Raw genomic sequence first — 14,700 nt, 5'->3', positions numbered from 1 at the left:
ATTCAAATACAACGTTGAATTTAATTTATATTTAATTAAATAATATAATATCAATAAATTTAACTGAAGCAATTATTGGAAAATAGAAAATAATGCGTTCATAAAAAATTAAACAATAAAAAGAATTAAACACCGTGTAAAAAATTGACTATTGTATTCTAAAATTAAATACTAAAAAGAATTAAAAATTAAATACAGAATTATAAATTAATAATGTGTTAAAAAAATTATGTTTAAACTTTTTAATTTAATAAGGACATGAAACGTGATTAGCATTTCTTCCTCGTACTTGTGCATGACCGCTAATTAACACTGATTGTGAGGCACACGAAGCGAGTACACATGGAAAATAATGAAAAAGGGTGATGATGACTGTTCTGTCGCGAGACCACGACGCATGCGGAGTTGAAACTGTTTTCTCCGTCCACGAACCGAGCGCGATCGAGCAGCTGAGAGAGCACTTGGAAACGATTGACTTCGCAGAACGAAATTCGTCAAATAACGCCGATTGTGCAACTTTGGCCGCAGTTGGTTTTTGCGACGCGTTTCTTCGACCGCCGAAGGCTCGCGCCGACCGCCGAGATGGCCCCGACGGCGCCCCAAATCCTCGTCTTCCTGCTTTCCGTCTGCCTGCTCCTGCAAGTTGCTTCCTCAGGTAAGTTGGAAAATCGGCTCAACCTGCGTAATTATCACCTATTTGTTCTTTCTCACAGCGGCCAAGGGTAAAGCATGCCAGTTCGCCGACATCGAGGCGTGCGGAAAAAACGAGATGTGCGTTCAAAGTGTCAACAAGGGTTCGGACGGCGTCTGCCAGTGCATCCCAGGTTACGGCAGGAATCAGGGCGAGTGCGTCGGAGAGCACCCTGTGCCCTCAACCACCCCAGGCTCGTTGCCCACAGCGTCTCCACACACGAATGGACCTGACCGACGTAATTCCATAATAGTTTATCAATGATTTTAGACAGTAAAAACTTGCGATCCAGAGGAAAAACCTTTATTTATTTATGCATGGCGATTTTTTTTAATAAAATTTTTTAAAGTATTACAAACACTTTAAGCTAGGCTTCTTTAAAATTCTCTAGATTTGTTCATTTAATATTTTTAAATAATGTTTTCTCTCTCTCGGTTTCTCGATTTTTTTTTTTAAATTGTGATCTAGCAGAACTAGCAATTTTATACAAAAATATGTCAAATTAAATCCGTCTCAGGTCTTGTGATTACAGATTGTGAGTCAGATTTAAAATCTATGCACTTTGCCTTTATCAGCTTCTACGTTAGTTTTTGTTTACGGCCATTCTTATCAAAACTCGCATTAAAATAAATAATCACAACCACAGTAAATCATCTTACAGTTTTACCATCTTGAAGTTTTTAATTCCTATTTTAATTTATTATCCACCAGGACTTTCTTTTCTTCCCACATAAAAATTGAATAATGTAAACTACTTTTTCTAAGAAATCATCTTTATTAAATAAAACCATACAAAAATCTTTTTAATCACCATGCTAGAAGTAATTTACTTAAATTTCCTCCTCATCCCAGTTTCGTGCAACAACAAGATATGTAATTAATAAATTAATTTTTTTTTTTAACAATTTCAGATGACGCTGTTGTGGGCCACATACTGGTTCCGGTGCTCCTGGTCTTAACCTTGGTAATCGTGCTGGTCTACCTTGGCCACAGGTACAACTGGCCGGCTCGAGCGCGACTCCTTGCTCAAAGAGCGATGGCATCCAGGAGGACCAACGACGTCCTGATCCGAGGGCCGGATGACGACGACGACCCAATAGCGTGAGACAGGTCGGCCCAAAGCTGTGTTTAGAGGGACGCTGTCGAGTGCGACTGCAGCTTGTGGGTGATTCGATTGGCTTTTCGGAGAGTGCGAGGCGGAAAACGAAAGTAGCCACCCTCAATATTTTGTACCAAATGATATGAGAAGAATATTCCATTTTTTGTAAAGAAATCCAATTATATATACATCAAACCAAGTATAGACAAAGACCGAAGAGATAGGTTTAGAGATTGTGACTGGAATCAAAACCAGGCGTGAAAAGAAGGCGAATGTTTTTTTATGAAAAAATAATAATTGATGTTCACGAAGATGTAATATGAAATAATCACCGTTTTAATTCCATCTTTGTTCCCAAGCTGATGCTATGTTGTAAAGGCGCTCGAGAAACACACACTCAGTCATTAATTTAATTTTGTAGCAAACACTGTGATGAAGATAATTATATTTCTGTTACATTGCTTGACTGTTTTAGTTGTAAGTAATAACAAATAAATAAGTACTGTAAAATCAATGCTGTATTGAATATTAAAGAAAAAACGAAATATAAACTCAAGTCGCCGCACTTTTTTTATTTACATGAGGGAATATAACAGTATGCAGCTTTTGTAGTGGTACAAATGATAATGTAATCGCGCAGCTACTGATATTGACCATGCAACAGAAAGACAGTAGTGCTGTGGAATTGGTGCGCGTCGAGCAGTTCTGTTTACTAGAAAGAAAGACACCTTCCAAGGTCAATGACCCGTTTTGTCAAAATTTTATTCTTTTTATGTAAAAAAATCCAAATAGTCAAGAATATTTTCAAGAAAATTATAATTTTAATTTAAATCTGTTATAATATATAGGGTTGCGTGAATTTGTTCAATCCATTCAAATTTATTTCGCGACATAACGCAAAAGGAAAACAGAATGTTATGTGTATATCTTGCAATGCAACATAAAAAGTCAGCCAAACTCCTGGGCATTCAAAAGATGCCGCGCCTCACTGTTGCGTTGCTTGGTGGGAGGGACTTGCAGTCTTTTCAGAGAGTCGAGCGCTCTCATTGGCTAAATTCCTACCCCAAACAATGTGACGTCACGCTGATCAAAATTTAGTGGCAAACATTTATGGCGGATGCCTTAAGATTTCTCTCCACAAATCCGCGATATTCTGGTCCATCAGCAGCAAAATCACAGGTATGGCACTTTCAAAATTCATTTAAATATTGTAAAAATCCGATACCAGTCTTAGTCTGGGCCGGATGATTGCAAAACCGCAAGAAACCTTAGTAGCAAACTAGGCCCCCAGCCAAGTCCGATCATCTGTTTTCATAGCGGGAATTCGCTGAAGAATAAACTTGCCCAAAAAGCCCATTATTTTTATTCCAAAGTCAAAATTGATTTGTGATTCGCATGCCTGACCCGAGTCTGCGCCTATTGAGGGTATAAATAAGTTTTTACGCCCATTTTTTGCTTCAAAATCGGCCGAATTCCGTCCGCCCGTTTCAACGACGAAGCCAAGTCGCTATTCGGCCTAGAAGCGGTTTTTCGCGAAATTCGCCTGCTCCCTTCTTAGTTTCAATCTTCTGTACGCCGAAATCAATTTATTATGAAAATTGGCCGAAATTCGGCATAACCAAGGCATTTGTTATTACGATCATATGATCGGCCCCCTGGCTCGTTTTTCCGCTTCTCGGGCTTTCGCACAGCCGCACGAGTCACTTTCGCTAATAAATATCGCGCTCAGCTCTCTCGCCGAATCGCGTCGGGCCGAATTTTGCACTAATTAAAAGTTGGCGATAATGGAAACCATTCTTTCGTCGTATGCACTTATATGTATATAAAAATACATACACAAAAATATATAAACGCGAGTAGAAAGACACACACTTTTGAGGGGAAACGGCACCTCGGAGGGGAACTTTTTATTTTTTCCTCCGCCGCTTGAGCTGTGGATGAGTCGATTTTTGATCAAGGGGTGTCCCGCACTACCATATCAACCCATCACTTTTTCGGCACGAATCCGTTCGGCCGACCGCCGAACTTGGTGGCGCCGCGTCAACTGACCTTGGAACGACCTGTCAGAGCCGGAGTTTGGGCCGGGGTTGCGATTTCTGGCCCGGGGGGCCCGCTCGGAGACACTGCGTTTGGGGGAGTCCATTTTGCTGGCTGGTGCTGCTGCATGGAATGAACCGACCCGTGCGCCCCCCTCCGTCCTCCTGCTGGCAATAGGCAGCAAGCAGCAGCAGAGTGCGAGCGAGCCATGTTCCTATCACCTGCTGTCACAGTGGAAATTTCAGTTCGGGTGCAGCGATTGCCAGTGTTTTTCAATTATTTCACCTGGTCTCACTCCAATTTCACATAGAGCTCGATCAGGTGAGTGTTTTAGCCCAAAACTCGGCCGCCCCGAGCCGTTTCCTGCCCCACATTTCACAACGCATGCAAATGCTCAGGCGTTCGAGGCCCACTTTCTTTCACTTGCTCGGCCGATTTTCCGTCCTCCTGCTACGCACTTGGCCACCCCAAACGGTTCCCTCCGCACTTCCGCTTGATCCTCACTGGAATTTGGCGCAAACCTGATATTTGGAAATTTTCCCGGAAAATTCTGTTGGCCCGAAAAGTGGGCGTTTTGGATCTGAAATTTGGCCAGTTTCGGGATTCGGGACGCCCAGTATTGTAAAAGGGCAATTTTTTGCTCTTGAATGTGTTAAAGGTCATCCACAAGCAAAGCGTGATGCCGTGGTAATCACACTTGGGAGCTGTTGCTTTAGAAATGCGTTGCATCACTTGGGGGTTTTTCGAGGAAAATAAAATAATAGTAAATGGAAAAGTTTGCATTTCCCCCCGAGAAGTACAAAACATCGGAATTTTCACGATTTTACGGTATTTTTCTTTCCCACAAATTTATTTTTTTTCTCTGCAGGTTATTTATTCGCAAGTGTGCTGAGGTGACCGTAGCTATTGGGACGCTTTCTTTATTACTTTTGACTTGACGGGCCCTGTGCTTGGGACTCTGGCGGCCGCGGCCCCCCTTCCGCCCAACGACCTCCTCTGCCTTGACTGGCCATTTTGGAGCAGACCGGGTTGCCCCCTTGAATGCCCCCTTCACCTATATGAGTGTCCAGCATCCCTTTCGCGGCGCCCCGACCGCCTGAAAAGCATTCCCTGCTGTTTTTCTCGAAAGTTAATCGGGGGGCCAGGGTTCGGGTTGTGTTTACCCCCGGAACGCGGTCGTCTGGTGCGTAAGGTCGAGTTTCCAGTGCTCCGACTGGGAGCCGCCGCCGCGCCAACGGTGTTGATCCGACGGACGAGAGTTGGTCGGGCCGAGCGAGATGACATTGGCATGCGCGCACCGCGGCTATCGATTGAGTCGCCGAGTAGGCGTACGTACTTTGAGGCAGCGTTGCCATGCACCGTTTTCTCTCTCCGCGGTGTGCACTAGAAATAATTTCGCGCACTCCGTTTGGAGAACGGCCAGCCAGAGCGATCGAGGGGGCACCGAGCGCCGGCGGGGGCCCCTCGGGCCCGACCCACTGCACACGCTCCCTCCCGCGTTTTATTTCGGTCGGTTAATCCGTCCGCTCGCTCTGGCGAAATAAATGAATGTTTGGCTCGCAACTTTCTTCCAATTACGCTGATGGAGAAGAAGAAGAAGTTGTGCCTGCCGAGTGAAATCTCTTCGGGGGAGGGGTCGCCTGCCTGCCGCCGCGGCTTTGTTGCTCTCGGCGATTTACACACACAGGACGCGAGAGGCAGCAACTGCCTGTTTATTGTCCACTCGCCGCGCGGAATTAATGCCGCTGACACGTACCTGCGCAAAAAAATAATGGTCTCGCGAAATTGAACGGAGCGACTCGATTGATTCTCAACTAGAATTTGCTCGCCAATTCAAACTACATTCAAATCTGCTACCTTATTTGCAAAATTCTGGCCTACATGACAATGATAAGACGTAGATTGTTTCAAAAGATGCATGAATATCCGGAGATATAGCTTCTTGTCACCTTAAATCTTTGTTTGGGCAAACGCGTAGGTTATCGAGTTCACATTTAAAACACTATGAATAATGATTAGCAAATTGAAGTTGGCTTGGAAAAGAAAACATTGAAAAGCTTTTTGATACAAATAATTATGAAATTAAGTTGATAACAATAATTAATTTCTCTCTTGCAAGAGAAAAAATGCCATTATTTCATCTATCTTTATTTTAATCATTTTTATGGCAATTGAATATTTCTAAATATATTTAATATATAATTTTCGTTCTCTGCACATAACTAATTGTGTTCCTAATTTCAGATTCCCAGATGTAATTTGCGATGAAACGACGTGCTGACGAGCTTTTAGTAGGAGTGAAGTCAGAGCCCAGCAGCGTCGTTCCGCCAGCAGCAGCTTCCGCCCTCGGCCCTGGCGTCTGCCCACCTGGGGTAAGAGGTCCCTCAGGGCTAGGTGCAGTTCCTCCACCACACACGGTGGTGTTGAGTAGACAGTCGCCAGCCCCCCAGCAAATTACTCCCCAGCTGCAGCAACACTTGCTCTCAATTCCCGCCAGCTCCCAGTGTGTGCTCACCACCAACTCAATCGCAGGTTTGCTTTTTTGCTTTGCCAAGCCCATGCCTTACCTGCTAACCGTGTGCTGTAATTAGGCCCACCAGGACCCACTGTAGTCCAAGCTTACAGGACCAGTTCGCCAGTCATAAGCAAGAGCGACGCCGCGCCACCCACAATGCCAGGCAGCATCCAGTTCCCAGTGCAGAATTACCCCAACCCTGTGCCTTCTGCTGCGCCAAAGGTATTTTTCTGCTTTCACACCTATCTCTCTCTCTCTTTTGTTACCGCACCACCCTGCCCAAACTCCCTTGAATTAATTTGCCGAGGCCTTCTGTAATTATAATTTATCAGTAGCGTCTAAGCTTGCTTAACTGAATCTACTAATTACGTTACGCAGTAGCTGCATGTCTTATTGTGAACCAACAGGGATCTCGATCACACTCATTTGAAAAAAGCTCAAATCACTTTGTGCTCAAACTCTTATCACCGAGCGGTTTTGAGGTTGGGAGTCACGGCCTTTCGTAGGGTCGGCAATTTCAATTAAACAAGCACATCTAAGAAAGTTAACATTTAGCATATCAAATCCAAGCTGAATTTTTGATTTTCAAGTAGAGGAAAATAAAATTATTGCTTATTTAATTTCGAAATATTTTAAGTTTTATAATTTGTTAACAAAATAATGCAATTTCTGAACTTACGTCACTAACAAATTAATTTTGCAATTCAATGCTGTAATTTTAATAATTGAAGTTCATGCTAATTGCAGCTTTGTTTGAAAAAAAAATTATTTTTATACCCGAGAGTGATCAAACCCTTTTGGTCCAGTTAGAGCCGCTTGCTTTTCTCTGTGCACGAGGTTTCTTACCTCATCTTGAACTGTGCAGGGTTCTGCTGCGGCTGGCGCTCCAGCCCCCGTAGCTGGTAGCTCCGCAGTCATATCTCGTAATCTCGGGGCTAGCCGACCGCCCAACAAAGTTCCGAGGCCCAGTATGTCGCGCCCCCTTCCTCCCTCTAGAAGTGGCTCAATCGATGGGGCTTCTCCTCAGGTTCCAGTCATGCCTCCAACGCAGCCCAGCAGCAACCTTTCTTCAGCTCAGCAGAGCCAGCAGCAATTTCAGCGCCTCAAAGTCGAGGATGCTCTCTCGTACCTGGATCAGGTCAAGTTCAAATTCGGCACTCAGCCGCAAGTGTACAACGATTTTCTGGACATAATGAAGGAGTTCAAGTCACAGAGGTGAGTTTGGTTAAATAGAGCTTGGCCGTGGCGTGAGTGCTTACCCTGCCGGCTTTCTTGCAGCATTGACACTCCCGGTGTGATCGCAAGAGTTTCAAACCTCTTCAAGGGTCACCCTGAGTTGATAGTTGGTTTCAACACGTTCCTTCCTCCTGGGTACAAAATAGAAGTGCAAGCAAACGACCAGGTGTGTATTTGTCCCACTCCTCGGCTTAATACCCCTTAAATCGCTAGTCACAATATTATAGTATAATCCCCACACGAACTTGTAGAATTGGCATTCTAATCAAAGCTTTGCAGGGCTATGCATTTCAGGTGTCTGTGAGCATGCCGAGTCCAACAAACACAAACAGCGTGGGCACCATAACGCAGCACCACACGCTGCCTATATCAACGTCGACAACCACCCAGGTGATTACCACAACCATCGTGCCAATCGCCTCCACTACCACGCCGACATCAGTTGTCACTCAGCAACCAGCAACACCCCCAGCACCAAGTGTTCCATCTAAGCCTCTCACCGTGGCAAGGTAAATATCAAATTAATGTTGATCCCGTTATTAATTTTGTAAACATAAGTTCAGAAGAAGAGTAGATCAGTTTAATATGCTCAAAATAATACTTGAGATCTCATGAATGCAGTGATTCAAAGTGCTAACATACTGTTATTTTTTCAAATGCAGCAGTGCACCTATTGGGTTAGCTGCAGTTCACCATGCCGCCACCTCTCTCCATGGCTATTCTACAGGAATGCCTCCCTCGAGCTCCCCTCACCACCCCCAAAGTGGCTCTCAGCCACCTTCGATACCACTGAACTCGGCACCTGCTGTAGGAGGTGGACCCTCATTATTGGGCCACGCAGGTGCCATGCTGGCAGAAACTATGCAGCCAACGCCGCAGAGCCAGCCTGTTGACTTCTCGCATGCAATTAACTATGTTAACAAAATCAAAGTAAGTTTATCAACAATTTGCAGCATAATTGTTGGTGCTCACACGCTTAAAATTATTCCAGCATCGATTCCAAGGCCAGCCAGACAAGTACAAAAGTTTTCTGGACATCCTTCATGCATATCAGAAGGAGCAACGCAATGTAAAGGAGGGCTTAGCCACTCCTGGGAAGCACCTGACCGAGGCTGAAGTATATGCCCAAGTGGCAAAGCTGTTTGAAAATCAAGAAGATTTGGTTCAAGAATTTGGCCAATTCCTACCCGACGCAACAAGTCACCAAGCAGCACTGGTAAGTGTTGTGCATACCACTTGTTTTGTTCTCTCTTTGCTTAGCATGTTGGTTGGATTATTTGTAAAACAACACCTTTATTTTTGCCAGATGGGAGCATTGCAGGGCAGTAAAGGGCTCAGCAATGACCATTCATCAAACAAAAAGCCATTGGGCTTGAAGCCAAGTTTCAATAATGCAAATGCTGGGCTGTCCAATCTGAGTATGGGCTCGAGTGCCATGAGCGCCAGCAGCAAGTTTGGTCAAGTGAAGAGATCCTCTCCATTCTCTTCATCAGGCCAGCCAATGAAGAAGGCTAAAGTGTCTGCTTGTCTTCGGGACGTAACTCTAGCTGAGGCAGGAAAACTAGGCAACTTGACCGATTATGCCTTTTTTGATAAGGTTTGTTTGGTGCAAATTTTTTAGCTTCATCCTAATCAATTCATTTTCAGGTCCGGAAGGCACTAAAGAACCCGGAAATTTATGAAAATTTCCTACGTTGCTTGGTTCTGTTTAACCAAGAAATTGTTTCTGGTACCGAGCTTGTACAACTTGTTACTCCGTTCCTCAGCCGTTTCCCAGAGCTTTTAAAGTGGTTTAAAGAGTTCCTTGGCCACAATGAAACGATGGTTGGGAGTTCAACATACCAGAGCTTGCATTGCTCCTCTGTTGATTCCACAAATAGCTCAAATCGTCAGGACAGAGCAACAGGAGAACTTGCCATGGAAATAGGTAAGCGCCATTGCACGATTGATAGGGGTTATAATTTGGCAGATAAGAAAGCTGAGGGCTATTTCATAGTAGCTCTTGGAGAGCATTTCTGCAAAATCAAAAGCTTGTTTAGCAGGTAAATCTTACTTGCTCTAGTAAAGGTTTGTAGTCAAAAATCAGGCAACAGATAAATTCAAAAGACAGTTTAATTTTGCATTGACGTGCTAGACACAATTTCTGCATCATAGAATTGTTTTTTTTTTTTTTTTTACAGATTATTCTACGTGCAAACGCTTGGGCGCTAGCTACTGTGCTCTTCCAAAGAATTATGCTCACAGCAAGTGCTCTGGCCGCACTGCTCTCTGCAAGGAAGTCCTCAACGACACATGGGTATCTTTCCCAACATGGTCTTCAGAGGACTCAACCTTTGTTACTTCTCGCAAGACCCAGTTTGAGGAGTCCATCTACCGTTGTGAAGATGAGCGCTTTGAGCTGGACGTGGTTCTGGAAACCAACGCAGCAACAATCAGAGTGTTGGAGGGGGTGTTTAAGAAGATGACTCGCATGCAACCTGATGAAGTGGCAAAGTTCCACCTAGACGATTGTCTCGGGGGAACATCAGCCACCATCCACCAACGCGCCATCCGCAGGATTTATGGAGACAAGGCGCCAGACATAATCATGGGTTTGAAAAAGAATCCAAGTGCAGCAGTACCTGTCGTGTTGAGGCGGCTCAAAGCCAAGGAGGAGGAGTGGCGTGAGGCGCAAAAAGGCTTCAATAAAATTTGGAGAGACCAAAATGAAAAATACTATTTAAAATCGCTGGACCACCAAGGCATCAACTTCAAGCAAAATGATCTAAAGACCTTGCGCTCCAAGGCCCTTTTCAACGAGATTGAGACTTTGTACGACGAGAGACATGAACAGGCTGAAGATGGCAATAATGAGCAAGTCACTGGGCCACACATGGTGCTTCGCTACAGGGACAAGACTATTCTTGATGACGCTGCCAATTTGCTCATACACCACGTCAAACGCCAAACTGGCATCCACAAGGATGACAAGCAGACAATCAAGCAGCTGCTGAAGCAATTCCTTCCCGATATATTCTTCCATCATAGGCAAGAGTTAAGTGATGACGAACGTGATGATGATGCGTCAGATAAAGAGGATTCTGAGGGCTCTCCAAGCAACAAGAAGGTCAGGGTCGACAAAAAAGAACCAGAAAAGAAGAACGGCAATGGAGACAATGCCAAAATAGAAGTCAAGGAGAAGCCTAGTACAACAACCAATAGCTCAGAAGAAGTCAAGGTTAAAGAAGATTTGGCCACTCCAGCCCATGCTATCTCTGCTGAGCCGGTCAGTATAATTTAGTTTTTTTTTTATTATCATTCGAAACATTTATTTGCTCCATTTAAAAATATAAATTTTGAAAAGATAAAAATCATAAAATAATTAGCAATGTTTAAGTTAGTTTCTATAACGTTTAAATTTTTAGGATGAGCATTACTCACTGTTCATGACCTGTAACACCTGGTACTGCTTTTTGCGGCTACACCAAATCTTATGTGAGCGGCTTACTCGCATGTATGAGTGTGCGCAAAAGTTAGTGGCCGAAGAAGCCTTTAATAAAAGTGACAGGAAGGAGTCTACAGCAATTGCCTTGAGGCTGAAGCCAAAGAGTGAGTATTCTTTAATTTTATGTTTTGATACGCATTTTGCACATATGTTCAGAATGGGAAACGGAACTAATATGCCGTCTCCCTAAACCATGGTGTGCAAAATAAACTTTGCGGAAACAGTAAGCTGCGATATTTTGGTCTCGGCTTTAAGACAACTGCCACACATAAGCCTGATCATTTAAATAGTGGACAGGATGCACGCCAAAGTTAACCTTAGTGGTGCATATTACAGGTGACATTGATGTGGAAGACTACTATCCTGCATTCCTCGACATGGTTAAGAATGTCCTTGACGGCAACATGGACACCAATGCTTTTGAAGACACCCTGAGAGAGATGTTTGGCATCCATGCCTACATTGCATTCACCTTGGACAAGGTCGTTGCAAATGCTGTGAGACAGGTAGGAATTTAGCAAGAAAAAATCTGTTGCAAAGTTGCTTATTCTTCTTTGAACTTGCAGCTGCAACAGTTAGTGGTGGATGACAGTTCTCAGGAGTGTCTTGATATGTTCAACGACGAGAAAAAGAAAGGTGCGACGGGTGGTTTGTGTTCTAAGGCAGCTCAGAATGCAATTTTGGAAATGGCATATCAAAAAAGAGCAGAACAAGCTCTTTCAGAAGAGAACTGCTATAAAATTTACATAGTAAGTGATTTTGCAAATGCAACAGTGTTGAATTAATGTAAATAATTACAGTATAAGAAAGATTGTCGGATGACAATAGAACTCCTCGATACCGACGGAGAGGAACAGGAGGCACCAGCGGAAGCAGAAAAACGAGAGGAATACGCTGACAAATACGTTGGGGAAATGGACAGCATTCCAGAAGAAATTAAGGAGAGACTGTCTCGAAAGCCAGTCTTCTTGCCAAGATGTGTAAGAAATTACATGGATAGGAGCAAACAGTTCCAGAACCAGGAGAGAAGCAGCACCGCTGTGAGCACCAGTGGTAACAACTCGCCGTCCAGTTCTAATGAGCCAAAGGAAGCTGAGGCAAAGAGGTAAATAACATTAATCATAGACATCCATAGATATTTAACAAATTTTCTTTTTTTTTTAGTGATGAAGAAAAGAAGAAAGAGGGAGGAAAAGTTCGGGCTGATTCACCGCAATCGGGCAGCATTGATAGCAACGAATGCAGATTTAATCTCAATAATTATGCAAGGATATTTTTTATGGACAAAGATGCTCTTCTCGTAAAAAAGAATGCCCTCCTAAATGCAAGAGAGGTAAGCAATTGAACATAATTCTAAAACCTTCTTTGTTTCAACAATCTTTTTTGCTTAATTTTGACATTGTATTTCCTATTTACAGGCTCATCCTAAAGTCACAAAAAAGCTTTTGAAGAAATTCCGGAGCTGGCATGAGAAGTGGGCGAGTGCGCATGTCAGCGAGGACCAGCAGAAGTCTACAAAGGATTGGCTAATGGGCCTCGGGGAGAACATGGTGCAAAACCGGACACGCGTCCTCACAGACAACGATTTGTCAAAGACACCTTATATCCCCTACAATAGGTACCGAGTGGAGTTGGAGTCTGTGGTCTCTGCCGTACCTGCGGCTGCCCCTGCAACGGCAACAACCACCACTAACGGACCACCACCCTCTCCATAAAAAGAACTAGTAGTTGTGCTCAAGCATTTAAAACACTGCACAAGCAGATCTCCTGTGTATAGTGTAATTGTGTGTACATTTGTATTTTTATACCTCAAATCGTTGAGCATTTGCATGCACACCAAAGCAAGGACTTATTTTGGAAAGAAAAACATATTTGGTTTTGTATCCACAAGATGCATGCAAGTTCTCAGGAAACGAGAGGACTTCTCAAAGTAAGAGATGTAAATAAGAAATTAAGATGGAAAGAATTGAAAAAAAATGACAAGCAATTTTACAAAGAATTAAAAATCTTAAAAATTACTAGTGCTTTGTTTAATTTCCGAAAAATTGAAACCGATATTTAAATTTATTAATCATCAACTTCAGTCAGAATAGTGGCATCTTGAGGGTTGATCAATATAGTCTCTTCAAATTGAGCCGTCCTAGCATGGTCAAGGGTCACTGCTGTCCAGCCGTCTTCTAGAATAACCACTTCTCTCGTACCCTGGGTAATAATTGGCTCAATGGTAAAAATCATTCCTGTTCTCATGAAGCCACTAAAAGAATTTTCTAAGCAAATAAAAAAAATTACTATAATTAAATTGCTTTGAGCAGGATTTATGTTTACGGCAATGATAGATGTCAGGTGGTCCGTGAAAATAGGTGCCAATTCCATGGCCTGCAAAAGCTGGTACTACATCATACCCATGACTTTTGGCTACAGTTTCAACAATTCTTCCTAGAAAATACATTAGTAATGTTATAAATTAGCTATGTTAATTTTCTCTTACCAATATTTGTAAATGTTTCATAATTTTTACAGCCCTTAATTGCTTCGTACAAGCATTTCCGTGTTACCTCCACCAATTCTCTGCCCTGATTGTCAACATTACCTATCAAAAATGTTTCAGAACAATCTCCATGATATCCATTGAAGTATACCTAGGCAAAATTATAGTATTAAAAGTTGAATGTATTTTGATAGGAAATTTTCCATACAGTAATATCGACGTTGATAATGTCTCCGTCTTCAAGTTGCCTATCATCAGGTATTCCATGACAGGCAACATTGTTGATCGAAGTGCAGACAGATTTAGGGAAGCCCATATAGTTTAAGGGTGAAGGGTAAGCTTCGTTGGCAATGATTTTTTCATGAACCAGTCTATCAATTTCGTCTGTGGTCATTCCAACCTTCAAAAAAGAAAATGACAGGGTTACAATGCAAGTCATCAGAAATTTTATTTTAAGTTCAAAACCTTTAGTTTTGTTCCAATCCAATTTAGCACTCGTCTGGCTAATTTACAAGCCACATCTGCTCTAGCAATTGAATCGTCGTCATGAAGTTGAATCTCTTTAGGTGGAGGTGGAGGCTGCATTGACTCAGCGTACGGAGGTTTCAAGATGTGATCTGGCACTGAACGTTTTGCAGACACTGAGCCTGGAGCCACTATGCTGTACTTGCCAAAGTCTTTTCTGGGGGTTCAAAGTTCAAAATTGTAATTTTTTTAATTATTTTTAATATCAAACTTACGGGGTTCTTGCCTTGCCCTTAAATAAATCAAACAGAGCAGCCGGTTTTGTGGTGCTAAAACTACAAGCAGAAGTGCCAGTTCCTATTCCGACCAAAGTGGGATAGAATTTTCTGGATATTGCTGAGCTTACGAAGAAATACTTGTGCAAGATCATTTTTAGGAAACACCGAAGTCAATGGAAAATCAGAAAATTTGAGACAAAATTGGGAGAAGCACAAAGAATAGGGCAAAAATAGATTTCGGGCAATCTGTGAGCCTGCAGTGTTTTCTTTTTTGAAGTTAGCGCCACACGTATTGACCTGATTTTTGACCAATCACGTGTAGAGACTGTAGAGGAGCCCCCGCCAAATGGGAATGCACGACTCTCGCCAATCGCTTTTTGTCGGCTTTTGTTTGGCTCAAAAAGAAC

At 43.0% G+C, this 14,700-nt stretch overlaps 3 protein-coding genes across 6 annotated transcripts; 2 read left to right on the top strand and 1 right to left on the bottom strand.

Annotated features, from left to right (window-relative positions):
* Positions 1-416: 416 nt before the first annotated feature.
* Positions 417-2,364, top strand: LOC132194051 (uncharacterized). Its single transcript, XM_059615111.1, has 3 exons — positions 417-655; positions 714-929; positions 1,603-2,364. The coding sequence occupies exons 1-3, from the start codon at positions 583-585 to the stop codon at positions 1,794-1,796; spliced, it is 483 nt and encodes a 160-aa protein (XP_059471094.1). The 5' UTR covers positions 417-582; the 3' UTR covers positions 1,797-2,364.
* Positions 2,365-2,820: 456 nt separating this feature from the next.
* On the top strand, positions 2,821-13,080 carry LOC132193983 (paired amphipathic helix protein Sin3b). 4 transcript variants are annotated; one of them, XM_059615022.1, is made up of 17 exons: positions 2,821-2,969; positions 6,072-6,359; positions 6,419-6,564; positions 7,370-7,557; positions 7,621-7,744; positions 7,858-8,087; positions 8,241-8,508; positions 8,570-8,794; positions 8,885-9,175; positions 9,226-9,505; positions 9,759-10,843; positions 10,983-11,166; positions 11,384-11,568; positions 11,629-11,811; positions 11,863-12,167; positions 12,227-12,395; positions 12,481-13,080. In XM_059615022.1, exons 2-17 carry the CDS (start codon positions 6,092-6,094, stop codon positions 12,775-12,777), a joined length of 4,428 nt encoding a protein of 1,475 aa, XP_059471005.1. In that variant the 5' UTR covers positions 2,821-2,969; positions 6,072-6,091; the 3' UTR covers positions 12,778-13,080. The 4 variants fall into 4 exon arrangements, with proteins under 4 accessions (XP_059471005.1, XP_059470996.1, XP_059470978.1 ...); XM_059615013.1 differs by having other exon boundaries at positions 7,208-7,557; positions 11,399-11,568; XM_059614995.1 differs by having other exon boundaries at positions 7,208-7,557.
* Positions 13,078-14,615, bottom strand: LOC132194043 (methionine aminopeptidase 1D, mitochondrial). Its single transcript, XM_059615100.1, has 6 exons — positions 14,291-14,615; positions 14,016-14,232; positions 13,759-13,950; positions 13,551-13,701; positions 13,388-13,498; positions 13,078-13,329 (listed from the first exon to the last, which is right to left on the bottom strand). Exons 1-6 carry the CDS (start codon positions 14,443-14,445, stop codon positions 13,130-13,132), a joined length of 1,026 nt encoding a protein of 341 aa, XP_059471083.1. The 5' UTR covers positions 14,446-14,615; the 3' UTR covers positions 13,078-13,129.
* Positions 14,616-14,700: the final 85 nt, after the last annotated feature.

The sequence above is a fragment of the Neocloeon triangulifer genome, unplaced genomic scaffold (assembly GCF_031216515.1).
Source record: "Neocloeon triangulifer isolate White Clay Creek 2 clone unplaced genomic scaffold, ASM3121651v1 ptg000001l, whole genome shotgun sequence".
Taxonomy (NCBI): domain Eukaryota; kingdom Metazoa; phylum Arthropoda; class Insecta; order Ephemeroptera; family Baetidae; genus Neocloeon; species Neocloeon triangulifer.
Note: the sequence above shows the minus strand (reverse complement) of the source record. Positions and strands in the feature narration are given on the sequence as shown.